At 51.8% G+C, this 21,907-nt stretch overlaps 1 protein-coding gene across 1 annotated transcript in view; it reads right to left on the minus strand.

Moving 5' to 3' along the window:
- Positions 1–18,731, minus strand: part of GPC4 (glypican 4) — a 69,165-nt gene extending 50,434 nt beyond the window's left edge. The window contains exon 1 of the mRNA XM_040614476.1: positions 18,420–18,731. Coding sequence (XP_040470410.1) covers positions 18,420–18,588 — 169 coding nt within the window. The 5' untranslated portion in view covers positions 18,589–18,731. The remainder of the gene's footprint in view (positions 1–18,419) is intronic.
- Between the last annotated feature and the right edge of the window lie 3,176 nt (positions 18,732–21,907).

Here is a 21,907-nt window from a genome sequence, read left to right on the forward strand (position 1 = left end):
GAACTAATCAATCTGGAAAGTCTGTTTTCTATTTGTGGCTTCGGGTTTGCTGTTTTATGTTTCTTTTTTTGTCTTCGCTGTTTGTTTGCTTTCAATTACCCGGGCCCCTTCTTATCCTAACCTCTAAAATTCCCTGTGCTGTGTGCCGGCCGGGAGGCGGGCAGCAAGACACCATAGTCATGCAATTCCAAATGTGAGCTGGAGGATGAGCTGGAGCCTGCTCCTTCTTCAAAAGCTGCTGGTTTTGCTCTCAAATGAACATTATTTTTTGGTGTGCATCCCCCACAGCAAGAGTATGGCACTGGCAGCTTGGCGTCCTCTCCTCTAGAGCAGGGACTATTTGCTGTCTTCCAGGTCATCAGGAGGTAGCAAGCAAAGCTTACCAGATGCAGGTTTTATCACCTCAAGTGGAACTACTATTTTCTTTATGGGAACCCTGGTTTTTAAGGTTTTATCAGATCACTGTGATTACAAAAGCTTCACTTACATGCTCAAAAGCTCCTATAAAACCTCTAGTTCAAGGTTTATTTGGTCTAGGTGGTTTTCAACTTGGAGGAATGACTTGCAGACACAAGTAATTTGTCCTGTAAGCTTTGACTGACCAGTCGCTCCATGTGCTTGAACCACGCCTCCCTTCTGAGCAAAATTCCATCAACTCACTGACCAAAAGATGTTCTTTTAAGAATATGTTAAAAAAAAAAAAAGGGGGGGGGGGGGGGGGGGAAGACCTTGCAGCAAAAAGGAAGTTTCAATTACTTTGTGAAATCAAGCAGAAAAATTAAGATCCAAGCAAACTTTATTAGCTCTGACAAGCAAATGCTGATGCCTTTGTTTCCGATGTGTGCAAAACTTTTACTAAGGAGGGAGGAGCGTGTGGCTTGGGGTTTGATTTTTCTTCTTTTTAAACCACAGAAATATGCTTGGTTTTTTGTTTTGTTTTGGGGGTGGGGGTTTTGGTTGTTTTTTTTTTTTACAACGTGCTTTGCTACAACTGGGTTTTGTAAAGGTATTCAAACAAAGGAATTGGCACAGAGCTATTACTAAGCAGCTGATTCTTCTCTAAGCATCCACCAACATTTCCATATGTCAATAGTACTTCGCAACCACATTTATCTATCTAAGAATCCATATTAATAAGCCCTTCCCCTGCCTGCAGAACTTGCCAAGCAGAGTAACAGTGCAGATAACTTAAGAACTTAGAGCAGGTTAAAAGATTCCAGAAAAAGATATACAAAAGGCCAGATTTTTTCAAATGCATTTTGCATCCACGCATTTTTTTTTCCAAGGCAGTTTGGCTCTTATTAAGCATTTCAGTTTGTTCAGTTTGTGGTCTGCGATCCAGGGGCGACTGGAGGGGTCTCTGGAAGCGTACACAGAGGCAGCAGCCTGAAGCTTGCAACATAGGGAGCTCTGGGCCCCCCCCCCCGAAATTCAATTTTTAGAGAGCTCACAAGCTAAGTCAGTTCAAGAGCTCTACGGTATCCACTGCCTCGCTCAGCCCTACACCCCTCCTGCTGAACAAACTACCTCCTCTGCCAGCAACTCCCACTGGCTCCCAGCTCCCCCAGGGCAGGCAGGCTGCAAAGCTGGCGGAACCGTTTTTTTTCCCCCCCACCCTCAAGGACCAAAAAGTCTCATTTGCTTAGAAAATAAAATTCAGTCCAAGAACAGGTCCTGGACAGACATAAATGAGACTTCAGTTATAAGCGGAAAGTTTTCCACAAGACATTTTCATAGCAAACTGAGACCGTTTTGGCACCCAAAGGGAAGGCAGAGCACTTGCGCTGCTCCAAGCTTGCAGCTCCCTGGTTGTCCCCCCAGTTTAGCTCAGTGCAGGATAACCACCTCAGCCCAGACAGAGGCAAAGCCCTTTCCACAGCAAGCTACTGTTGGGCCCAGTATTTCAGCTGGGAACCACCCACTGCAGAGCAGCTTTCCAGAACAGGAGCCTGGAGGAACCACTGCCATCAACCCAGAGACGCTTTTCCACAGCATCACAGCCACAACGCAATTTTTGAGTTTATCAGCAAGAACCCACATTACATGTCACTATGTAGCTGCACACTACAAACATCCAGTAAGGCAGCAAGTTTGTGGCATGCTGCATTTTCCAGCCTTGCCCACAAAAGCACAGAAAGCCTTTTCTTGCTTCATCAGTGACTCCAGCAATGCTGCCAAGCCCTCGCTTCAGCCTGCCTTCCTGGGAAGGAAGGTGCTGCTCTGCCACACATCTTCCCTCTGCTCATGACTGCAGAAACAGTTTCCCAGTTTCAGCTGGACTCAGAAAGAGGCACCAATTAAAGGGGTTTCAGAAATAATTAGCTCACGTCAATCTGATGCAAACCAGGGTTGGGGAAACAAACGCAGATGAAGGGCTCTACGAGAGACAGCCAGCAGAGCTTGATCTCGCAGCAATCCTTCCATCGCAGCTGGAGGACCAAGGCACGCACGTGTGCTCCCCAGCTCACCCCCTCCCAAGGTCAGAGCTAGCAGGGACTGTTGGGACACATGACAGGCTCCCAGTGGCTATCAGGTCCTGGCTTGCCAGGCCATCAGAAGAAAGGCTGCATGGGAAATTAATGAGCAAACTGTGTATATGATATTGGGGGGGATGATTAAAAAAATAATCATCATACACTGCTGCCTGCAGCAAGCAGGACACCACGATTTAACATAACTTTCCAATTTTAAAGGTTAAAAGACACACACCATGTGTTATTGCAAAAGGCAGGAAAGAACATATTGCTCAAAGGGGACGCCAGCACTGAAAACAAGGAGGTGGGTCAGATTTAAATCTAAACAGGTCCACCGCACATCCATCCTAGGGCCCCTGTTTATAAGTAGGGAAAGCCAACTTTATACACAGAGATCACACACTAGTAGTTCTGGCTGCTCCCAGGAAGAGAAGCTGCTTTTCAGCTGAACTTTGAGAACTGTTCGTGTAAATAACATGAACCTCCAAAACCACATGTGGCTGAGCCTGGAGCATCACAGAGAGAGAGCAAATAAGCGGCACAAGAGGAGACAGGGGAAGTGCAGTGCCAGAACACCCAAGGTGCAACTTTGCCAAGACCTTCGAAACACCCCTGAAACTGAGCCACCGTGCACAGCTAAGAGCCAGGGAGGGAAGAGAGAAACTGCTGGTGGAAATTCTCCCTCCAGCAAGCAGCACAGCCCCAGGTTTAGCACCCCTGAAAAAAGGGGAGCAGACCCCTTCCACGCCCCGGAAAGGCAGGAGGCACCAACCCCAGCTCTGCCTTGCCCCAGGCATGGCAGGCAGGACACCCACTGGGAGATGCCACCCTGGCAGAGCCCAGTGCCAGGGCTGCTGCCTCCTCACCTGGGGGTATTTATTGGGAGCAGCAGCATGGTGATGGGACCACAGCCCCCCAGCACTGGTGACAGTCTGAACCATCCCCTCCACCTCCCACGTCTCAGCTTTATCTCCCCTCAGACAAACCACCTCAGAGCTAAGACCGCAGCTGAGTTTGCGAATACGATTTTTACCTGGAAAAAAAAAAAAAAAATGCTTTTAAGCCCTTGCCTGCTACTCCCACCAAGCATTACTTTTTTTAACGGCCTGGGCATCTGCTGCAGAAGCCACCCAGCTCACACAAGCAGCACACTGTGCTCAGCCAGCATAACACGACCTACGTCCGAAAACCCATCCTGCTGCTGGAACAGACTCCCAATGTATTCATCCAGTCTGGAACTAGCAGCCCGCCGGTATTTGTGGAAAAGGCAAGACTCGAATAGCTTAACCTACCCTGGAAATGGTGAGGAGAGGGTGGGAGACAGGGGAGAAAGGATTAAGATAAGGATATCACAAAATTAAAAATTCCTCCTTCTCCCCCTATCACCCTGCTCACCTCGGCACAGCTGTGAACACCAGCCTTATCTGCCAGCAGGTTCACAGGGGCACTCCTCCTCCTCCTCACATTAGCATAGATAAACTCAGCATCTTTTCAACAATTTACAAGCCAGCTTCTTTGCCACCAAGTTCGTTTGAGCCAAGTCCTCCCAGGAGGGACAGCAGCATCCCAGACGGACACAGCCCACAGGGAGAGCAGGAGGGCACGGGAGGCCACCTCAGCCTTTTAAGACGAGACCACCTTTTAGGTTTCCCTGCCCTCCCTCCAAACACTGTGGGGGCACATGCCTTCTCGGCACTGCTCCGTACAGGAACATGGCACCTCTCCTTCCCCACACCTGGGGTGGCTTCGCCTGCCCCACACGTTGGATGGCTCATGCTGCCAAGGCAAGCTGAGCCACCTGGTTTTGCAGAAACCCTTCCCCAGCCTGGAAAGGGACCCAAAGCTGGGATCTGCCCTGCAGCCAGCAACAGACCCTACACCCACCCAGGACAGTCTCCTCCCCTCTAGCTAACAGTGTCACATTTTCTTAGGCCTTCCAGAAAAAGCAGGTTTGGGAGACCTCAGTCCCAGGTACCACAGAGCGTCCCCCTGCAGACCCAGATTTTGATCCCTTCTCATGCACAGCAGCCAGGCTTGTGCAAACAGCTTTGGTGGGATGGAAAAACAACACACCCAGCTGAAAGCACCTTATCATACCAGGGGCATAATTGCATCAAGGCTTCTGCTAGCAGGAATAGAAGGGGTTTATTTTGTCTTTTTAAGAATGGCCCTGAGCAGCCTGGGGGGAGCACCAAGTGCAAACAGGACCTTTGCCATCCACCTCCCAGGTGGTACCATCCAAAATCCACCAGCAGGAAGGTAAACAGCCCCGGGCACACTGTGAGCCCCAGGGAAGGGATGGCTGATTAGAAGGATAGGATGCACTCACCAGTTTTGTGAGTCCTTCCCAAGCAGGGAGAGGGGCTCCCACCCTCCCCACAGCCACTGCTCTGCTGTCACAGCACCCTCCATCAGCAAACACACTCTATAAAAAATTTGCAGCTAAAATGAGCGCAGGAGAGCTGGGCAGTCCCCACAGCACGGAGACATTTAGCAACCTGCAGGTGACACGAGGAGATGCTAGCAGGGCTGAGGCAAGGCTTTAGTGCGAGGGCTGCCGTCAAGATTTATTTTTTTTAATTCTACTCCCTCTTAAAAAAAAAAGAGAGAAGTTCCCTATCCTTCATTACCAAAGGGACAGAATTGCAGCCTTCCATCCTGCACCCTGGGACAAAAGTCCAAGTTAATTCTGAAGCCTTGAAGCTTCACCCAAGCCCCCAGGTAAGAACATTTCCAGGACTGCGGCAGGCTTAGGGACAGTGCCCCTCCTGCTCTCATGCTATTTTCAAACAATGACATTTTTTCCAAAACAAAGTGTTTTGCAATCCTTGAGCAATCCTTTCCTTTTCCAATAAAAAGTGAAATTCTTTTCATTCTCTGCCAGTCAAGATGCACAACCACAGGCAAAACCACCAGCTCTAAATCCACCCACCCCACAACCAGCCATGTCAGAGCCCTCTCCCTGGGCTCCCGCACTGGGCTGGCACCAGGCAGGTCTTGCTGCACCATGAGCTGCTCCCAGGAGATTTGGGAAAGGTTAAATTATAACTTGAAATTTTCCCTAAACGGCTTGACTTGTCTTCTGAACCTAGCTCCTGTAATTGAGGGATTTCACTTAATCTATTTAACTTCCAAGTGTGCTTCTTCTGCCATAACTTGTTTCCCCAAAAAGAAATTGCTTAATGTCTCAGAATATTAAAATATATTTATTACTGAAAAGCCACAGAGCTGAAAATGATCTATTTCTCATAGCAATATAAATATTTCCAGCTCCTAACAAAGGCACAGGAGAAAGAGCTCTACATCAAAACATAACTGAAGCCAATAAAGAGATTTGCTCTGAAAAAAATTAATATGAATCAAATCCCGAGGAAGCGGATTTCATGGCACAATCCTCCTATGTTAACTGCCCGGTAGTCTCCCAAACTGCCAGTCCAAAGGCAACATACAGTAAAATTTACATTCTGTGGTCACTCAGACACACATCTGGAGCAAAGGCCTGCACTTTAAAATAAAAACCCATTGAGAACATTTCTGGAAGAGCTTTGCAGTTTAAAAACACCACCTAGGAACTAAGTGGGACTGAGCAATTTAATCCCAGAAGACACACAGTCAGCCCCAGCACACACCCCTGGATCCAGCTGGGAGAACACAAGGGGTTAAAACATGTGGTGGGCTCATCCAACAGGAGGAGCATGAAGAACCTATTTAAAAGGAAGGATCAGAAATAAGGAATTTTGCCAGTTTTTACCCCTGATAAATCTGCATTCCAGTCTGTCAGCTATCTTGTTATCCCCAGAGCTGCTGAAGTGTCTTTGGCTGTAACTATGCATGACTCCGGCTTTGAGTAATGGAAATAAAGTATGTGCATTGCAACTGCAGCGTTCCTTTCCCAACCCCAGAAAAAGACAGACAGAGCAGGAGGAGATCCTAGAGCAGCTCAGGGATTTTGTACAGAGAAGCTGGAAAGCTGCTCGCACTCTGCATCAGCTGCCCACCCCACCAAACCTGCCTGGGAAAGGATGCCTAGAAGTTGTAAAGGAGATGCCAAGTTTTAGCCTAATACAGCAGCTTTTATTGTCTGCTATAACAAACAAATAAATACTCTTCCAGATTCACAAGTCCAGTTTAGCTGGCAATACATACCCGGCAAACATTTGGAAGCAGTATTATAAAATTAAACAAAGCTATCATTTACAGGAAACCCTGCCTCGAGTACAAATTATAGAGTTGTTAAGTTTATCTGGCAATGCCTTGCCCCTGAGTGCTATATAATTATTCCTAAATCTTTCAGGAAAGAATGCAAATATTTTAAAACCGTAATTCATTGACAAGTAGGAAGTCGCATTTAACCTTTTGTGCATATTTTGATACCTAGAAATTAACCCTTGCTTGACAACTGTTTTTGAGTAATCTATTGAGCTGGCTGGTTGGCGAGCGGACTCATCCCTGATTTCTTTCGGCAAGGCTGGCATCCTCGGCTGGCATCCTCACCTGGCACCCTCGCCGGCTCACAGACTGTGTTTTCAAAGCAGCTTTGGGGCTGGTTTGGAGCAGCATCGTGCCAGCCAGGTTGTTCCCCACGCAGGAGCCTTCCCAGTAAGGGAGGTTTTCAGGCTGCTGAAAGGGCTGGCTGTTCTCACGGGGGTTACGGCAAAAAAGTGGTATAAAGGGGCCTTTAATAAAGCGGAGAGCAGAGTTATGCAGAGTTTTTGCCAGCTAGGCGGCTGCCACCGGGATCGCCACATCCCTTTGGTGGGCTGGATTCAACAGGACAGAAACAGCCCTGAGCCCTGTCCCTTCAAGCCTCCTCTACCTACCAAGCCTGCTCTCCAACCAGCCCCAATTAACTCACATTAATTAGCAAAAGCCATGTGGCTAAGAGCACTGCCACCTTCCCCACCCCCACCCAAAAAAAAAATATTGTTTTGCAAAGGTGGAGAAGGTCAACTCATCCCCTGCCCAGGCCCTCCTTCCAGCAGCCAAGCCATAAAATCTACCACCGGCAGCAAATCATTTGGGGCATATTTCTAAAGAAGTGGTCACCTGTAGCCAAAGGGGAGAAGGCATGCATCCCCTGGGACAGGCAAGCAGCATCTGCAAAGCCACACACACAACCCTCCACCCTCCCAACAGCACCAGTCAGACAAGCACCTGCTGCCCTGCGGGGACTCATCCTGCTCCGGAGCAGCACAGTGCCCTGCCACTGGCGCTCAGCTCTGCCATCAGTGCTGCTCTGAAACCACAACACACCTGCCATTAAGCTAAAAAGGAAAAAACAACACCTCACAACAAAACATCCACCCTTACCTTTTCAAAAAGTAGCACCCACTCTACTGCATTCTCCTCCCAGTGACATTACTTATTAAGTAAGAGCTCAGCGGTGGGTTTTATCCCCCGGCGCTACGCAGCAGCTTCTCGGCACTGCTTCTCAGACAGCAGGATACTGCAGGAGGCAGGTACTAGCAGCCTGTCATACAGCAACGCCACCGTTCACAATTACTCAGACACAGAAAGCAAACAAGTACTGTATCAAGGTTAGGCTACAGCAGTTAATCCAGTAGCTTCACATACACAAAACAATATCGGCGATGCACGTCAACCATCACAGATCAGTGCTTCTGACGCGGTGGGTCTCAGGCAAAAGGACCTGGCATCTTCCTCCCTGTGGGAGCAGGTCAGTGGACTCCCTTCCTTGCAAACAGCTAAACCCAAGAGGTTTTAGTACAAAGATAAGCACTGTACTGAGATATCGCCCAAAATGAATTTAAACCTACCTCTGCCAAGATGCTACGATGCTCCAAACCACCACTTGGGTCTTTCAGAAGTTGCCCCAGCAGTACAAGCCCCCTTTGCCTCCTCTCCTTTGCAATGACAAGTCATAAGCTTTCTTCCACAACTGGAGCCAGGGAAGGGCTACCTCCTCACCCCAGTGCAAGCCCACTGCCCTGCTCAGGGAGCAGGGAGGCAGAAGCATGTAAAACTGAACCAGGAAGCGATTGCACTAGAAGAAAGCAATCTCATTATAAGAGGTAATGAAAGCAAACCACAATTATTATGTAAACAGCACTGAATCGTTAGCAGACACTATCAAAGCCATTTTTCCCCCCACTGAAAGGAAAAGCATGTGGTCCTATGGCACCCTCAGCTCCATTTCTGAACTGAGACAAAACTCCAGAGGAAGCCCGTTTGTCTTCCTCCAGCCCAAACTAAACCAGTGGCACCACTCTGAGCTGCACACCAGGTTTCTGCCGGCTGCCCACTCCCAGTGCCTCTGCCCTGGCAGGGGCTATTGCCACTGGTGCCCCACCACCTCGTCCTGCCAGGCACCCTGTGCTCCCTCACAACTGCCAGCCACTGCGCTTCAGAAATCCAAAGGTTGGCAGGTGGGCAAAAAAAAAATCCGTCCCCCACAGACCAAAGGCAAAGCCAGGGTGCCCGTGCATATCTGCCAAGGGAATAATTTTCTATCAGGCTCGTAATTGTGCTGGTTTCTTTTATCACATACCTGCCCTGTCCTCCCATGGGAATGTGCCAAGGAAAGCCAGGGAGGGTGCTGGAAGCTATTTCCCCCCCACTTACAGCTATCACCAGTCTCACCCTATCACAATGTTCTTTCTAATAGCACCCACTGGAGCTGGGCAAAGCTGCTTGCTCTTTAATCTTCCACAGGGCAAAGTTACCTTTAAAACAAACAAGCAAGCTCCCTTGTAAAGAGGACACTGCCAGCCAGTTGGCTATAAAGACACTCAAACAAGATCCTCGTGTTTGTAGAAGCAAAAAACTGCATTTCAGTCCAGTAAAAATCCTGGCTCCGTCTTTATGTTCCAAGAATGCTGAATCAAAACAGGCTTCGCTCTTTAAAAAGAGGAGAGTACAAAGAAGCAAAAAGTTTGTATTAAAACCCATGTAATCTTTTTAAAACACCATTATTAGAACCTGTAGCACCAGCCAAGAGTGATTTATCACCCTCTGTCATCACAGCCTGCAACACAGAGCTTTTTATACCAAACTGTCAATGCTACCAAGCTAAAGTCCCAGCTCATAATTTCTTGAAGTTGGCCCTCCGTTGCCAACAAATCCCCTAAACCTGGGGATCTGGGGGTCCGGAGCACTGCTGCTCCCCATCACAGCCACTGCCAGGGGGACCAGCCACGCGGGGCAATGCGACCCAACACCGAGCATCCAGCACAGGCTCTGCACCCTGCTTTGAGGCCAGAAGATGTTGTAAGTCAACACAGGTAAACAATTCGCCAAGGGTTATTTCAGCTTCTTTCAAAAGGAAAGTCAACGGGCTGTAAAGGCTTTAACTACATTTTCCAATGCGAGCACATCCCTTCGAGGGACGTACCAGGAGGTGCCTAGTTTTCACACAGCAAGTGGTCAGAGCTCTCCAAAAACCAGACACCCTGACATTTGGGGTTTTCCTGTGAAGTTGTTACTCCAACACACCCCAAATCACCAGTAATTTCTAGAATAGCTCTACAAACCACAAGAGGTTAAACCGACTGCACATTACTTAAACTAACCTAAGTGTGACCCCTGGAAGGGAACAGCTATTGGATGTTGTGGTTCTGTAGAAACTCAATTACCAAAGCCAATTTCCTATGAGCATTTTTAAAAAAAGAAGGGAAAAAAGCAGCAACAATGCTGACAATGTGTAAGGGCCACATATTTTCACCTCCTGAAAGCTGCAGCCTCGCCTGTATAAGAACAGTTCCTATTCCCACAAAAATGTTGAAACATATTTTAAACATTTCATCATTGTTTGCTCCCATCTGAATTTGCTTAAAATCCAGACAATTCTCAACTTCTAAATTGGAAACATTAAGAGAAATATTCCTTTGAGATCCTTCACTCAGGGCAGCTCCTCTCTGCTGACCACATACCCTTCCTACACCAAAACCAGCAGAGAGAGCAGTCCCTCACAGGGAACACACAGAAATCCAAGTCCATCAGCCACTGACGGCATAAGCCACAGAAAATACAAAGATGGGAAACTAACAGATTGTATTTTTCTGCTCAAAAGACGAGCAACAAGAAAGAAGTATTTCTAAGAGTGCCTTTCTGGGGGGAGGAGGAATCAGGCAATGCTTTACACAGGGAAGGAGACACTACCACCCCAATTTCACATTAAAATCAACATTGAGCAGCCCTTAACAAATGCCGATGCCACTGGTAGGTACCCACACACACATTTCTTAAGCACCATCTCCATCCTTTCAAGCACTGTACTTGGCCAGTGAGGTGATGCACCACTGCCCTTGGGGGCCACCACTGCTTCCCCATCCCACCTCACGCCATGAGGACACAAGATGTGCCGGACTGCAATGCATGAACTGGTGGGGAAGATGCCTACACCGGCCATGGCTGTTTGCAAACACAAACCACCACCCTAAAAAAACAATGTCGCAGCCGCATCCTCACGGGGGCAAAGCCTGCTGACAGCCCACATGGCTGCCACCGCACCCATAAAACCTCTGACACCTCCTCACCGGCTCCCTCTTCCCAACATGCTGCTTTTATCTGAGCACCATTCCTTGACCAGAAAGGTGTAAACAAGAAGAAAATCCCCTGGAACAAACACCGCACTTCAGGTGCAGCCTCCACAGGACTGCACGCATGCTGCACAGGCAAAGGAACACACAGAATGACCAAAATCTCTGCTAGAAAAGCAAAAGTGTTTCATGAAATGCTAAGGAATGTCCTTAAACTGGGAAGCAGGTAAGATGGGCAGCAACAAAGTAGTTCTCTTTTAATTAAAATGTTTGGCAATTAAAGAAAAAAATGATACAAGCAGCAGCTTTCTTCCAGAGATGCACAAATCCCAGCAAAGAGTACCAACTGCCCCTTCCAGGGCACCCGAGGGGTTTGCTATGGGGCATCTTGGGAGCACACAAGGTAATTTAGGGAGCAAGGAGGAAATTTAAGCGTTTTCACAGGCCCTCGCATTGCTTAGCAAAGGGAGAAGGAAGTTATCTTCATAATCTCAGAAGAAAGAGAAAGCAGGAGGAATGCAAGGAATGCAAGGAGGTTATTGCCCCGGAGACCAGGGCTGGCAGCCCGCTCTCAGCCCCCCCCCCCCCCCCCCCCCCCCCCGCGGCTGACAGCGAAGAGACCCACATCCTGACCTCTTTGGCTAACAAGAATTTCCTTGGGGGAAAAAAAAAGGTAGAACAAAAGCAAGGAATCAGGTCCCAAAGGGTTGCTCCTCTTCTGGGAGGAGGCAAAGGATTTTGCAGGATAATCCTGATGCTCCACGCCAGCACTGCCCAAAACTTGCAGTTTGGAGAGGAAAGCAGGAGGGCAATGGGAAGAATTGATCCCATGCAACTCGACACGCATGCACACCCATAGAAGCCCTGTGGTGAGCACCCCCTACTCATCAGGGGAGCAGCTACAGGTGGAGGGGACAGGAGGTGAGAACCATACGCCCAACATCTCTGGAGAAGCGCTGGCAGCCTTTTTCTCCATCCACACAGGCTCCAGGATGCTCGCAGGGCTGGCAACCCATTGCGCATAACCAGGACGATGGGGTTCCGCACAAAGCCTCAGGCAATACAACAGAGCAGGCTGAGACCACGGACATCACCACCCCGAATAACCTGGGACCCTTCCAGCCTCCTGAGAGAGGTCCCAGCCCCGCTGGGCAGATACCACCTGCACCTCCAAGACAGAAGATGCTTGTCTGGGACCTCCTCCCATCAGAGCCATCTCACACCTATTGCTTGCAGGCAGCAGGGATGCTTCAACCTGAACTTCCTTGGCTCTGCAGGTATCAAGGATAAATACCGTGGCATAGGGGAGAGGCAGAGACCTGAGGCAAACCCAGCGCCTCGCTGCCATGTCAGCCTTGCTCCGCTGCTGTTTCAGTGAGAATAAAAAGTCTGTTGACATATGAAAAGCCACAGAAAATCTCCCTGAAACTACAAAACAGTACTGAAAACATTGTGCAGCTCAGGCCTCTTGCACAATGTACACACATCTATTCAGCCTCTTAAAAAACAGCTACATGTCTAAGGAAACATCTGATAATTAAGGCAATTTTAATAATAGATAATAATTTGACTATGAATTGTATGGAATGTAATGACTGCTTATTCTGGCAGAAAAAACAGAACTTTCTATGAAGTGTCTGCCAAGGAAAACGATACTCCTACTCAGCCCAGACCACTGCAAGCAGTTGCTGCTAACCACATGCTTTGCGCTGCCGGCTGCTAGGACACGGCGCGCTGCTGCAGTCGAACAAAACCCCGCGCTGCAGATTTACAGAGAGCGAGCAGAGTCCCAGGCGAGCGGCGGATGGAGCCGTGACTCAGCCGGGGGCCGCCGGCAGCTCTTGCCAACGCTGGCCGAGCCACGCAGCCGCCAGCACCGGACACCAGGGCGCTCGCCAGTGGCCTGTGGGCGACTCCACGCTGCCAGCTCCCCCCTCCCGTTGTTTCCAGTTGCTAAATGACATTAAGAAGCAGCTAAAAATACTTGAAGCGATTCTCTCATTTACTTTTCCATGCCAGCACTTGTGTTTGCCATAGGGATGTTCTCCAATGGTCACTTCCCTACCCACAGGTGGTCAGGCAATTCTTCTAATTAACACATGCCAGGCAGGAAAAACCACCCTGCAGGCCAAGGACCACTGCCTTCACTGGACAAGAGTCACTGCAAACAGCTACAGCTGGTGGCCAGGAAGCTCCACACCTTCAAACGGATGGCGAGGAAGAGGACCAGGCGTTATCTGGTACTTCTCTTATCCCAACGAGCCCAGGAGCCGTCTTGTGCAAACTGCCTGCAACAGGCACAGCAGTGCCAGACAGCACAAGTAACACAGCCCTGGATGAGATCCAGAAACCATTTCTCAGTTGGAAGAGGCCACATGGAAGAGAAGCACATGAAAACCTTAAAAAGCGTTTGCTGAAGCTTATACATAAAACAGCAACGCCAACAAAGCAGCCTTGCCGATCGACCAAGGCAGCACACCCGGGTGACGCATCATCGGCATCCAGCTGACAACCACAAACACGCCAGGGACGAGTGAGCAGCAGGACATCGGGGCACCCCTGCCAAAGTTACTGTGGGCAAAATCCCAGGAGTCTAAAAACCAAGGGCCAAGTGATTTCCTCCATCATGGTGAAAGAACTGCTCTCCATCACTCCAGCCAAATAAATGCGGCTATTCCATTAATTCAGAGACAAAGATCACATCGAGCATCTTCACTAAGACTGAACACAGAGTCCTGCTTGTGCCCAGCTCCCTGCAAAGGCAGGTGCCAGGCTCATTCCGTGCTTCCCAGCAGGGCACCGTCCACTGGAGCCTGCCTCCACGCCACTCTGAAATCAGGACAGCAGTGCCAGTGAGAGAGGCATTACACTTCTGCAGGAAATTTGCAGGTTAACTCATACAGTTTTCCATCAACAGGCAAAATTTATTCCCCCCTCCCCACCCCCCTTTTCAATCCAGGAAAAGAAACATCTATTTCTTCCAATTAGCAGGAAAAGGGAAGGAATTTCCATCCATTTAACACCTGATGGCAAGAAGGAGCCTCTTGAAAGAAACATTGGGGGGTTTTGTTTTTAAATCACAGCCACCTGCTGTGGGCCTCTGGATGCCACCAACACCAGCTTGCTTTGCATTTCATGCTGCAGCCGCACCAGACCAACCAGGGCGAGGAGCCCCTGCAGATGGTCACTCTGAGGGAGTTTTGCTCCATCACCACTACAGCCCAGAGACACGTACGTGGGTTCAATAAGGAACTTTGAGTAGCATTAGAACAAAAATAGCAGCTACAGACTGCAGGACGGAGACCTTCCCAAGATGTGCCCTTTCCTCAGGAAACTTTCAACGTCATCTTATAAAGCAGTTACAGGCTGGTGCTCTCCCCACACCAGCCGTTATCTACACACTATCAAAAGCCAAGTTTCACAAACCAACCATCTACATCAGCTCTATGCAAGCACTGATCTCTCCAGCAACAGCAGCATCAAGATTGTACCTCACCACTTCCGTGAGCTCTGCAAAATATATTTCACTGGGCTATAGGTGCAGAAGCTACTGAAGATCCCTTGGATACAAGGCAGTACCAAAGGGCCGTGACTTATGAAATCTTTCCATGAAGATTTATAGCAGCTGTCTTTACACCTCTAACATTGAGTTAACATAAAAGGAAACAAATTCTATATGCTCCACACTACAAATAACACATTTTAGACCTCTTATCAAGCAAGCAACAAGCTGACCAGCTGCACACTTCTTTCAGAAATGCTTACGTACTTCAGTTAAGATATAACCTGCCATTTATGCATACTCTAATTGGGTCCTAAACCTGGTCTAAACAAATATTAAATTGAACTTATGAGTAATTACAAACAAGGAACAGGTGTTTAATGTGACGGAAATAGCAATGATACAGATAGAAAGATTACTGAAATAGGCATTTCCTTGAAAGAAAACAAAGTTGTACACAGCTACTGCTCCAGAAGAATATAAGTGTAGCAAAAAAAAAAAAAAAATTAAATCCATGTGAGATGCTGCTAAGCCCCAGATGACCCCTGTGAGGGGCAAGTTTCACTTGCGGTCACAGAGCCCAGTGCAGGGGCACATCTGCCCTCGTCACCAAGCTGCTGCACTTTAACAATTCAAGGACATTTTAAACCCTGACATGAGAGAAGTCTCTACACTTACAGAAACTAATTTGCCACAGCTTTTAGGACACCTTTTTGGAAAGGTGTGAGGAAGTTTCTGTCTGTGCACTGTGATCTAAAGCAATTGTGTAGAAGAACGGGAGAATAAAGCGCAGTCCACCAAACTGGTACAAAAATCTAAAGAACTTACTTGATGGACTTCAGACTCAAGTTCACGCCAGTAACAACCATGTTTCCATACGTCATCCCATCAGCACCACAGCCCGCTAAACTCTCTCCAACCTGTTCTCCACCACAGTTCAGGGAGCAGAGAGGCATCTCCAAGTGGAAGTCACCAATCTCCACCACCACCCCAGCAGGACACTCCTCCAAACACCCAGTTCTCCCTACACAGATTTATCTCATTCTCACTGATCAGCCAGGCTAACTGCCTTCCCAATTCACTCACCCACCTGGAGGAAAACACACTGCTATCACCTGAAACACAGACTGACATCAAAGGTTTGGCAAGTGACTCATTTTTCAAGAGACAGTACGCACCACGGACCTTCCACCCTGGTGCCAGCCCTCAGCCTCCAGCATCATCAGCATCATCATCATCGCAGGCAGCGCTTCCCACCCAGCCCACCGCACACCCTCTCCCTGCGCTGACTCCGCAAAGGCAACAGCAGGTGAAGCCCCACACGCTCAGGAATTAAAAACCAAAACCAGCAGTGGGGTGAGTGGTTACCACCCGCCTACGCCAGCTGAGCGGCACAGGAGGGGAGATCCGGAGCCTCTAAATAGGACACACCACAACCACACGAATTCACAGGGGGAAGGTGAAACTGCAGCAGGTGTAGCACCCCTCTCGAGGTTTAATTTTAAGTGCAGCCGCACTTGAGGTACACCACACTCCGAAGCCGTACACAGCACACCTCCTTTAAAGGCTTCCACCATCCTCTCTAAAACACCCTGCGGTGCAGGATGACTTTTAAAAAGTAACTTTGCCCAACCTGTTGCTTACCAGGTGAGGCCAGCCGCAGGCTCCCAGCATCCCCCAAACAGTGACGTAACCCAGACGATATTTTCAGCGTATCATTGCAGAAAGCCCTTCTTTTGTTAAATAATCTTACCTTGCTCATCACATTTCTCCAACCCCTGATTTCAAAGGCACAGGGTCAAACCAACAACAGTTTCTGAGCCTCAAATAGAAGGCCTGCCAGCACGATCTACTCCCGATATCCTCCAAAGCTCACCAAGTCACCTCAAACAAGAGTATATAGAATAAGGGCTAGGTCAAATCTTCCCGATACGGGATGTATGAGGAAGCCTGCTCGCATCCTGATCCTACACCGATGAGGGCTGGACTCAAACCAAATCCAAGCCTATTTACTAGGGACCATTTTACAGAGCAGGGAGGGTGATGGGGAGAGAGTATTTTAACTGCAACCAGTCAGACGTTTCTCATTAAAATATTTCTTGGAGAAGTAAACGGGCCTGCAATTTTATTCCAACAGATGTAGGCTAAACGCATATCATTAGCCTGACAATATAAAAGCGCAAGCGACTGAAATCATTTCAGTTTTGTCAGTGAAAAGGATAATGTATGCATATCTGGAGGGCACACCAATGGTAAAGATTACCCCCAGCTTCTATCTCAGACGTCTAAAGGTATTTACTTGGGGTCTGTCTGTGTTGTGACAGTGTCCTAGACCGAAATGAATGCCTCTCACACTCCACATTTTTGAGCCATTCAGTCATGCATTTTTGTTATTGTTGAAAGTAGTGCGAAATAGCAGTGCATGAGCTGGAGTCCTTGGTGGTCTCCGAGGGTTCCAGCTAAAAAGGCACTTCCTTTGTTCCGCGGAGAATGCGGTCCAGTAGGTCATTCAGAAGGGGAAATAAAAGCAGCGGCCCTGGGAGGGAGATGAAGGATGAAACAAAAAGAATAAAATGTTTTGGGTGTGAGCACATTAGCTACCATTTCCTACTGCTGCCGGCTGCGAGCACTCCTGTCCCCTGGATGCGGGAGTACCTCAGGACGAAGGTGGAGGGAAGAAACAAAAAGGGGAGTGGGAAAGAAAAGAAAAAAGCGGAAAAGAAACCGTTCCTGCGGCCCTCCGCCGTGCCAGCGGCACCTGGGGCGAGACGGGGCCGCCCGCCGCCGCGCTCCCCCGCCGGGCAGCGGGGCCGGCAACAGGCGCGGTCCGCCCGCCGCCCCGCACGGGGGCCGAGCGCTCCGGGTCCTACCGCTGCCGAGCCGGGCCGGGATAAGCGCCGAGCCCCAGGGGAGCCGAGCCGGCCGGGAGAGCCGGGCCGGGACAAGCGCCGAGCCCCGGGGGAGCCGAGCCGGCCGGGAGAGCCGGGCCGGGACAAGCGCCGAGCCCCGGGGGAGCCGAGCCCCGGCGGAGCCGAGCCGGGCCTGGCCAAGCGCCGAGCCGAGCCCCGGCGGAGCCGAGCCCCGGCGGAGCCGAGCCAGGCCGGGACAAGCGCCGAGCCGAGCCCCGGCGGAGCCGAGCCCCGGCGGAGCCGAGCCGGGCCGGGACAAGCGCCGAGCCGAGCCCCGGCGGAGCCGAGCCGGGCCGGGACAAGCGCCGAGCCGAGACCCGGCGGAGCCGAGCCGGGCCCCGGCGGAGCCGAGCCGAGCCCCGGCGGAGCCCCGGGGGAGCCGGGCCGGGCCAAGCGCCGAGCCGAGCCCCGGGGGAGCCGAGCCGGGCCGGGACAAGCGCTGAGCCGAGCCCCGGCAGAGCCGAGCCGGGCCCCGGGGGAGCCGAGCCGGGCCGGGACAAGCGCCGAGCCGGGCCCCGGCGGAGCCGAGCCGGGCCGGGACAAGCGCCGAGCCGGGCCCCGGCAGAGCCGAGCCGGGCCGGGACAAGCGCCGAGCCGGGCCCCGGCAGAGCCGAGCCCCGGGGGAGCCGAGCCGGGCCGGGACAAGCGCCGAGCCGAGCCCCGGGGGAGCCGAGCCCGGCCGGGATAAGCGCCGAGCCGAGCCCCGGGGGAGCCGAGCCGAGCCCCGGGGGAGCCGAGCCGGGCCGGGACAAGCGCCGAGCCGAGCCCCGGGGGAGCCGAGCCGGGCCGGGACAAGCGCCGAGCCGAGCCCCGGGGGAGCCGAGCCGAGCCGGGCCGGGCCGGGACAAGCGCCGAGCCGAGCCCCGGGGGAGCCGAGCCGAGCCGGGCCGGGACAAGCGCCGAGCCGAGCCGGGCCGAGAGAAGCGCCGAAGGGGAGCCCCGGGGGGCCGAGCCGGGCCGGGCCGTGCCCCCGCACACCGCGGGTCCGGGGCCGGGCCGAGCGCGCACAAAGGCGGCGGCGATGACCGCGACTCACCGCTGATCTCGTGGCTGGGCGCCTCGCTCTGGCTGAAGCCCTTGGCGGCGTAGAGCCTCCGCACTTCGGAGCAACTTTTGGCGCGGGGCTCGGCGGCCAGCAGCAGCGGCAGGCTGAGGGCGGCTAAAGTGCAGAGCAGGGGCGGCAGGCAGCCGCGCCGCCGCGGCATGGTGCGGGCGGGCAGGGGCCGGGCGAGAGCGCCCCGAGGCCGGAGCCGGCCCTCCGCCGAGCCTGCCCCGCCGCGCCGCGCAGCAGCCGCGCCCGCTGCCGTGCACCCTGCTCCGCCGCGGCTCCGCTCCGCTGGCCCGGCGTGCGGCGGCGCTCTGCAAACTTGGCCCGGCAGGAAGCACATGGGGTGGTGAAGGAGGAGGAGGAGGAGGAGGAGGGAGGCGGGGAGGGCGGCAGCCAAGCAGGATCGCGCAGGGCCGGGACAAGCCTCTGCAGCCCCCGGGAAAATCAGGAGCTGGGATTCGCCCGCCCAGCGAGGAGGAGCGGAGCCCGGGGCTGCCTGCCCCCCCTCCCCGCCAGCAGGCTGGCCCCGGCCCCGAGCGGGCGCGCCCCGCTGTGCCCGCCCCCCGCGGGGAGCCCGGCCCGGCCTTGTCCGCCGCCGGGGCCACGCCAGCCCGGGGCCGCCGCGCTCCGCACCGCCGCGGCATCGCTGGCCGCAGCATGGAGCCGGGGCTGCGCATCCCCCGGCCGTGGGGAGCTGCCACCCGGCATTCCCGCTCCCCTCCATCGCCAGCTCCGGAGTGCCCCGCCAGGGAAGGAGAGGTTCCCGGGAAGGGGCTGGGCTGGCTGTCCTTCCTGCACTGGAGCTGCAGACGGTTCAGCTCTGCACCAGGTTAATAGGGCCACCAAGCTGATGAATTTTGGCAGCGCTGTGACAGGTTTGAACTATGTACATGAAAGACTCGACAAAACCGACTGGTGTTTTTCTCCGATTTTCTGTGTCCAAGAGTTTGGCAGGACAGAGGCCTCAGGAACACACACACCCCCCAAGGTGCTGCGGCCACTCTTCCTCCTTCATACCCAGCCCTGCTCGCAGACACATGCACCGGTGTGTACAAGCCCTGCTAAACCCTTGGACCAGGGATTTAGGTCCAACAATTACTGCTTGCTTCTGTTTACTGAAAATCACAGGAACACTACTGCAAGAATAACAGACACTGTCGCATTTCTGCAGGGCTGCGATGTCACTTAAAGGGTCTACTTAAGGAGACCTTGCTCCCCACCTGGCAGGATGAGGTCTCACTGTCCGTGTCCCCTGGGTGCAGATGCTGCGCCGGCAGCCCTGTCCTGCTGCAGCATCCCTGTGTCTGCACCCGGTGCTGTGTCCCGGCGCAATGTCATTTGCCCCATGACACTGTAATGGCCTTGTGACAGCAGCATTTAAAAAAAAAAAAAGAAATGTGTGGCAGTTTACATTTCAATATGCTCCTTTATGATACTCATTTCTCTCATTGCCATGTTGAGGAAGGACAGGCTGAAACAACAGCAAAGGAAGTTGCCGGCTTCACCCCCTTGCTCTCAAGCTTTTGTCAGTGAAATGCCAGGCGGGTCAGGAAGAAAAGACCCTCTATTTATTTCCCTGGCCAGGGCCCGCGGACAGCAAAGCACAGCCACGCTGCCCCGCCAGGCACTTCTCATGGGAATGAGATGCTCGCTCAGCTCTGAGCTTTCCAGCAGCTTTCCTTGGGGCAGTGCAGGCGGCTGCAGTCAAGGAATTACTCCGAAAGCAAGGGAAGGCCATGTTACCACAGCCCAGGTCAGCCGTGATGGAGAGGCTCCTGCTGTGGCAGGGCTTCCCCTTGGGCAGAGATGCAGGGAGCATCCCTTGCCTGCACAGAAGATGGGCTGCACCATCCCCAAGGGCAAAGAAAGCTCGAGTTTGCTTTATCATGGTTTAAAAACTCTCCGGAGACAAATCCAGCCATCCTGATGGGAAAGGGTGTAGGGTTCTCAGTCACCTTGTCATCCTCCGGGGCCACTCACACCCAGCTGGTGAGACAAGCCAGGCCAGAAGTTCTCATGAAGTTATAAAGTGTCCGGAGAGAAAATAATCCTCTAGGATCTGGCCCTGCAATGTATGACTGAGTTCTGGTTTTCAAAGCACTACCTCACCCCCCCAGCCTTTATTTGAAGAGACAATGTGAATTTTAAAGAGAACTCAGCAGGGAGCACTGCATTTTTTATTCCAAAGTGAGAGAGAAAACGAGAGTGAGAAAGTCTGCAGGGTTAGAGACAGCTTGCCATTTGTTGTTTCTCATAATCCCATACCTCGGCGGGATTTAAGAAACCTCCTGAAAAACACGGAGGGTTTTGTCGAATACTTGATCAAGTAGTTAAATCAAAGGCTGCAGCAAAACAATAAGACTGCCTGAAATTTTTCATGAAAAACTTTTTTTTTGAAGGAACACAAAAGTAGCCTCTCTCAAAAAAGAGATTTTTCTCTGAATTTTTCGCCTTCTCCAGCATTTTCACACATCTGACAGAACCTCCCCAGCCTCCTCACCCCAAACTGCTTGGGTGATTCCCCTTCCCCAATTCTCTCGCTTTCCCAGGATGAAAAGAGACAAAAGCAGACCCAAAGACTTGCAGTTTAGTTTTAAAAAGACTAGTTTTAAAAAGAGGGTTTTTTCCAGGGTGAAAACTTCTAATTTCCCACCTCCCCCAAAACTCTTCTCTCTCCCCATTAGTATTTCTGCCCCCAGACTCAGTGTTTCTTTTCCAGCCCTAGAAGATACCTTGAGGACTGCCACGGTAGCACAGGATGCTCCCCAGTTCTGGGGCTCACGTCCCCATCTCCCCTACCTGTCAGGGAGCTGAGCTCCTGCTGTCTGTAGGGCTGCCAGAGCTGTTTCGGCTCTGCCCGCACACAGAGTTGGCTGCAAGTCTCTTCTGTTATGTAGGGGGACCCCCAAGGTGACCCCACCACTGGCACAGGCACCCCTGGGCTGGGCAGACCTGGTGCAGCCGTTGCTGGCCCTGGTGCAGGAGACTGAGACACGGTGACATCACCCGCATTGCGTCTGCACGGAGCCTCTTCCAGCATATACCACGGGCCTTGCACAACTTGGCATTTCAAATTTCCGTCATCTCATTCAGTGGAAAAATTGCAGCCCTGCCAGCTTTTTGGAGAGAAGGAAGGGTAGGGAAGGAGAAACCAGAGGAGACCTGGTTACCCTGCAGTTTCTCTTCACCTTCCTCCAGTATGCCACCTCTCCTCTCCAGCACAGAGCTCCAGACACGCTGCTCCTGCCCAAGCATTCGTCTGCACAACAAAGTTACGTCTTTTTAACTAAAACCACTTTGAATTTGCTCCAGACAAATTGGCACAAACCTTTCACAGGGGTGTGGTTAAGTCAGTATAAATCTTACTGGCATCGACCGAGTCCACATCGGCGATGTACGGGCTTACACTAAAAATCAATACAAGTAATTCCCACCTGTGTGGGATTTGCTGGATCGATTTTAACTTCACGTCTGCG

The sequence above is a fragment of the Falco naumanni genome, chromosome 14 (assembly GCF_017639655.2).
Source record: "Falco naumanni isolate bFalNau1 chromosome 14, bFalNau1.pat, whole genome shotgun sequence".
Lineage (NCBI taxonomy): Eukaryota > Metazoa > Chordata > Aves > Falconiformes > Falconidae > Falco > Falco naumanni.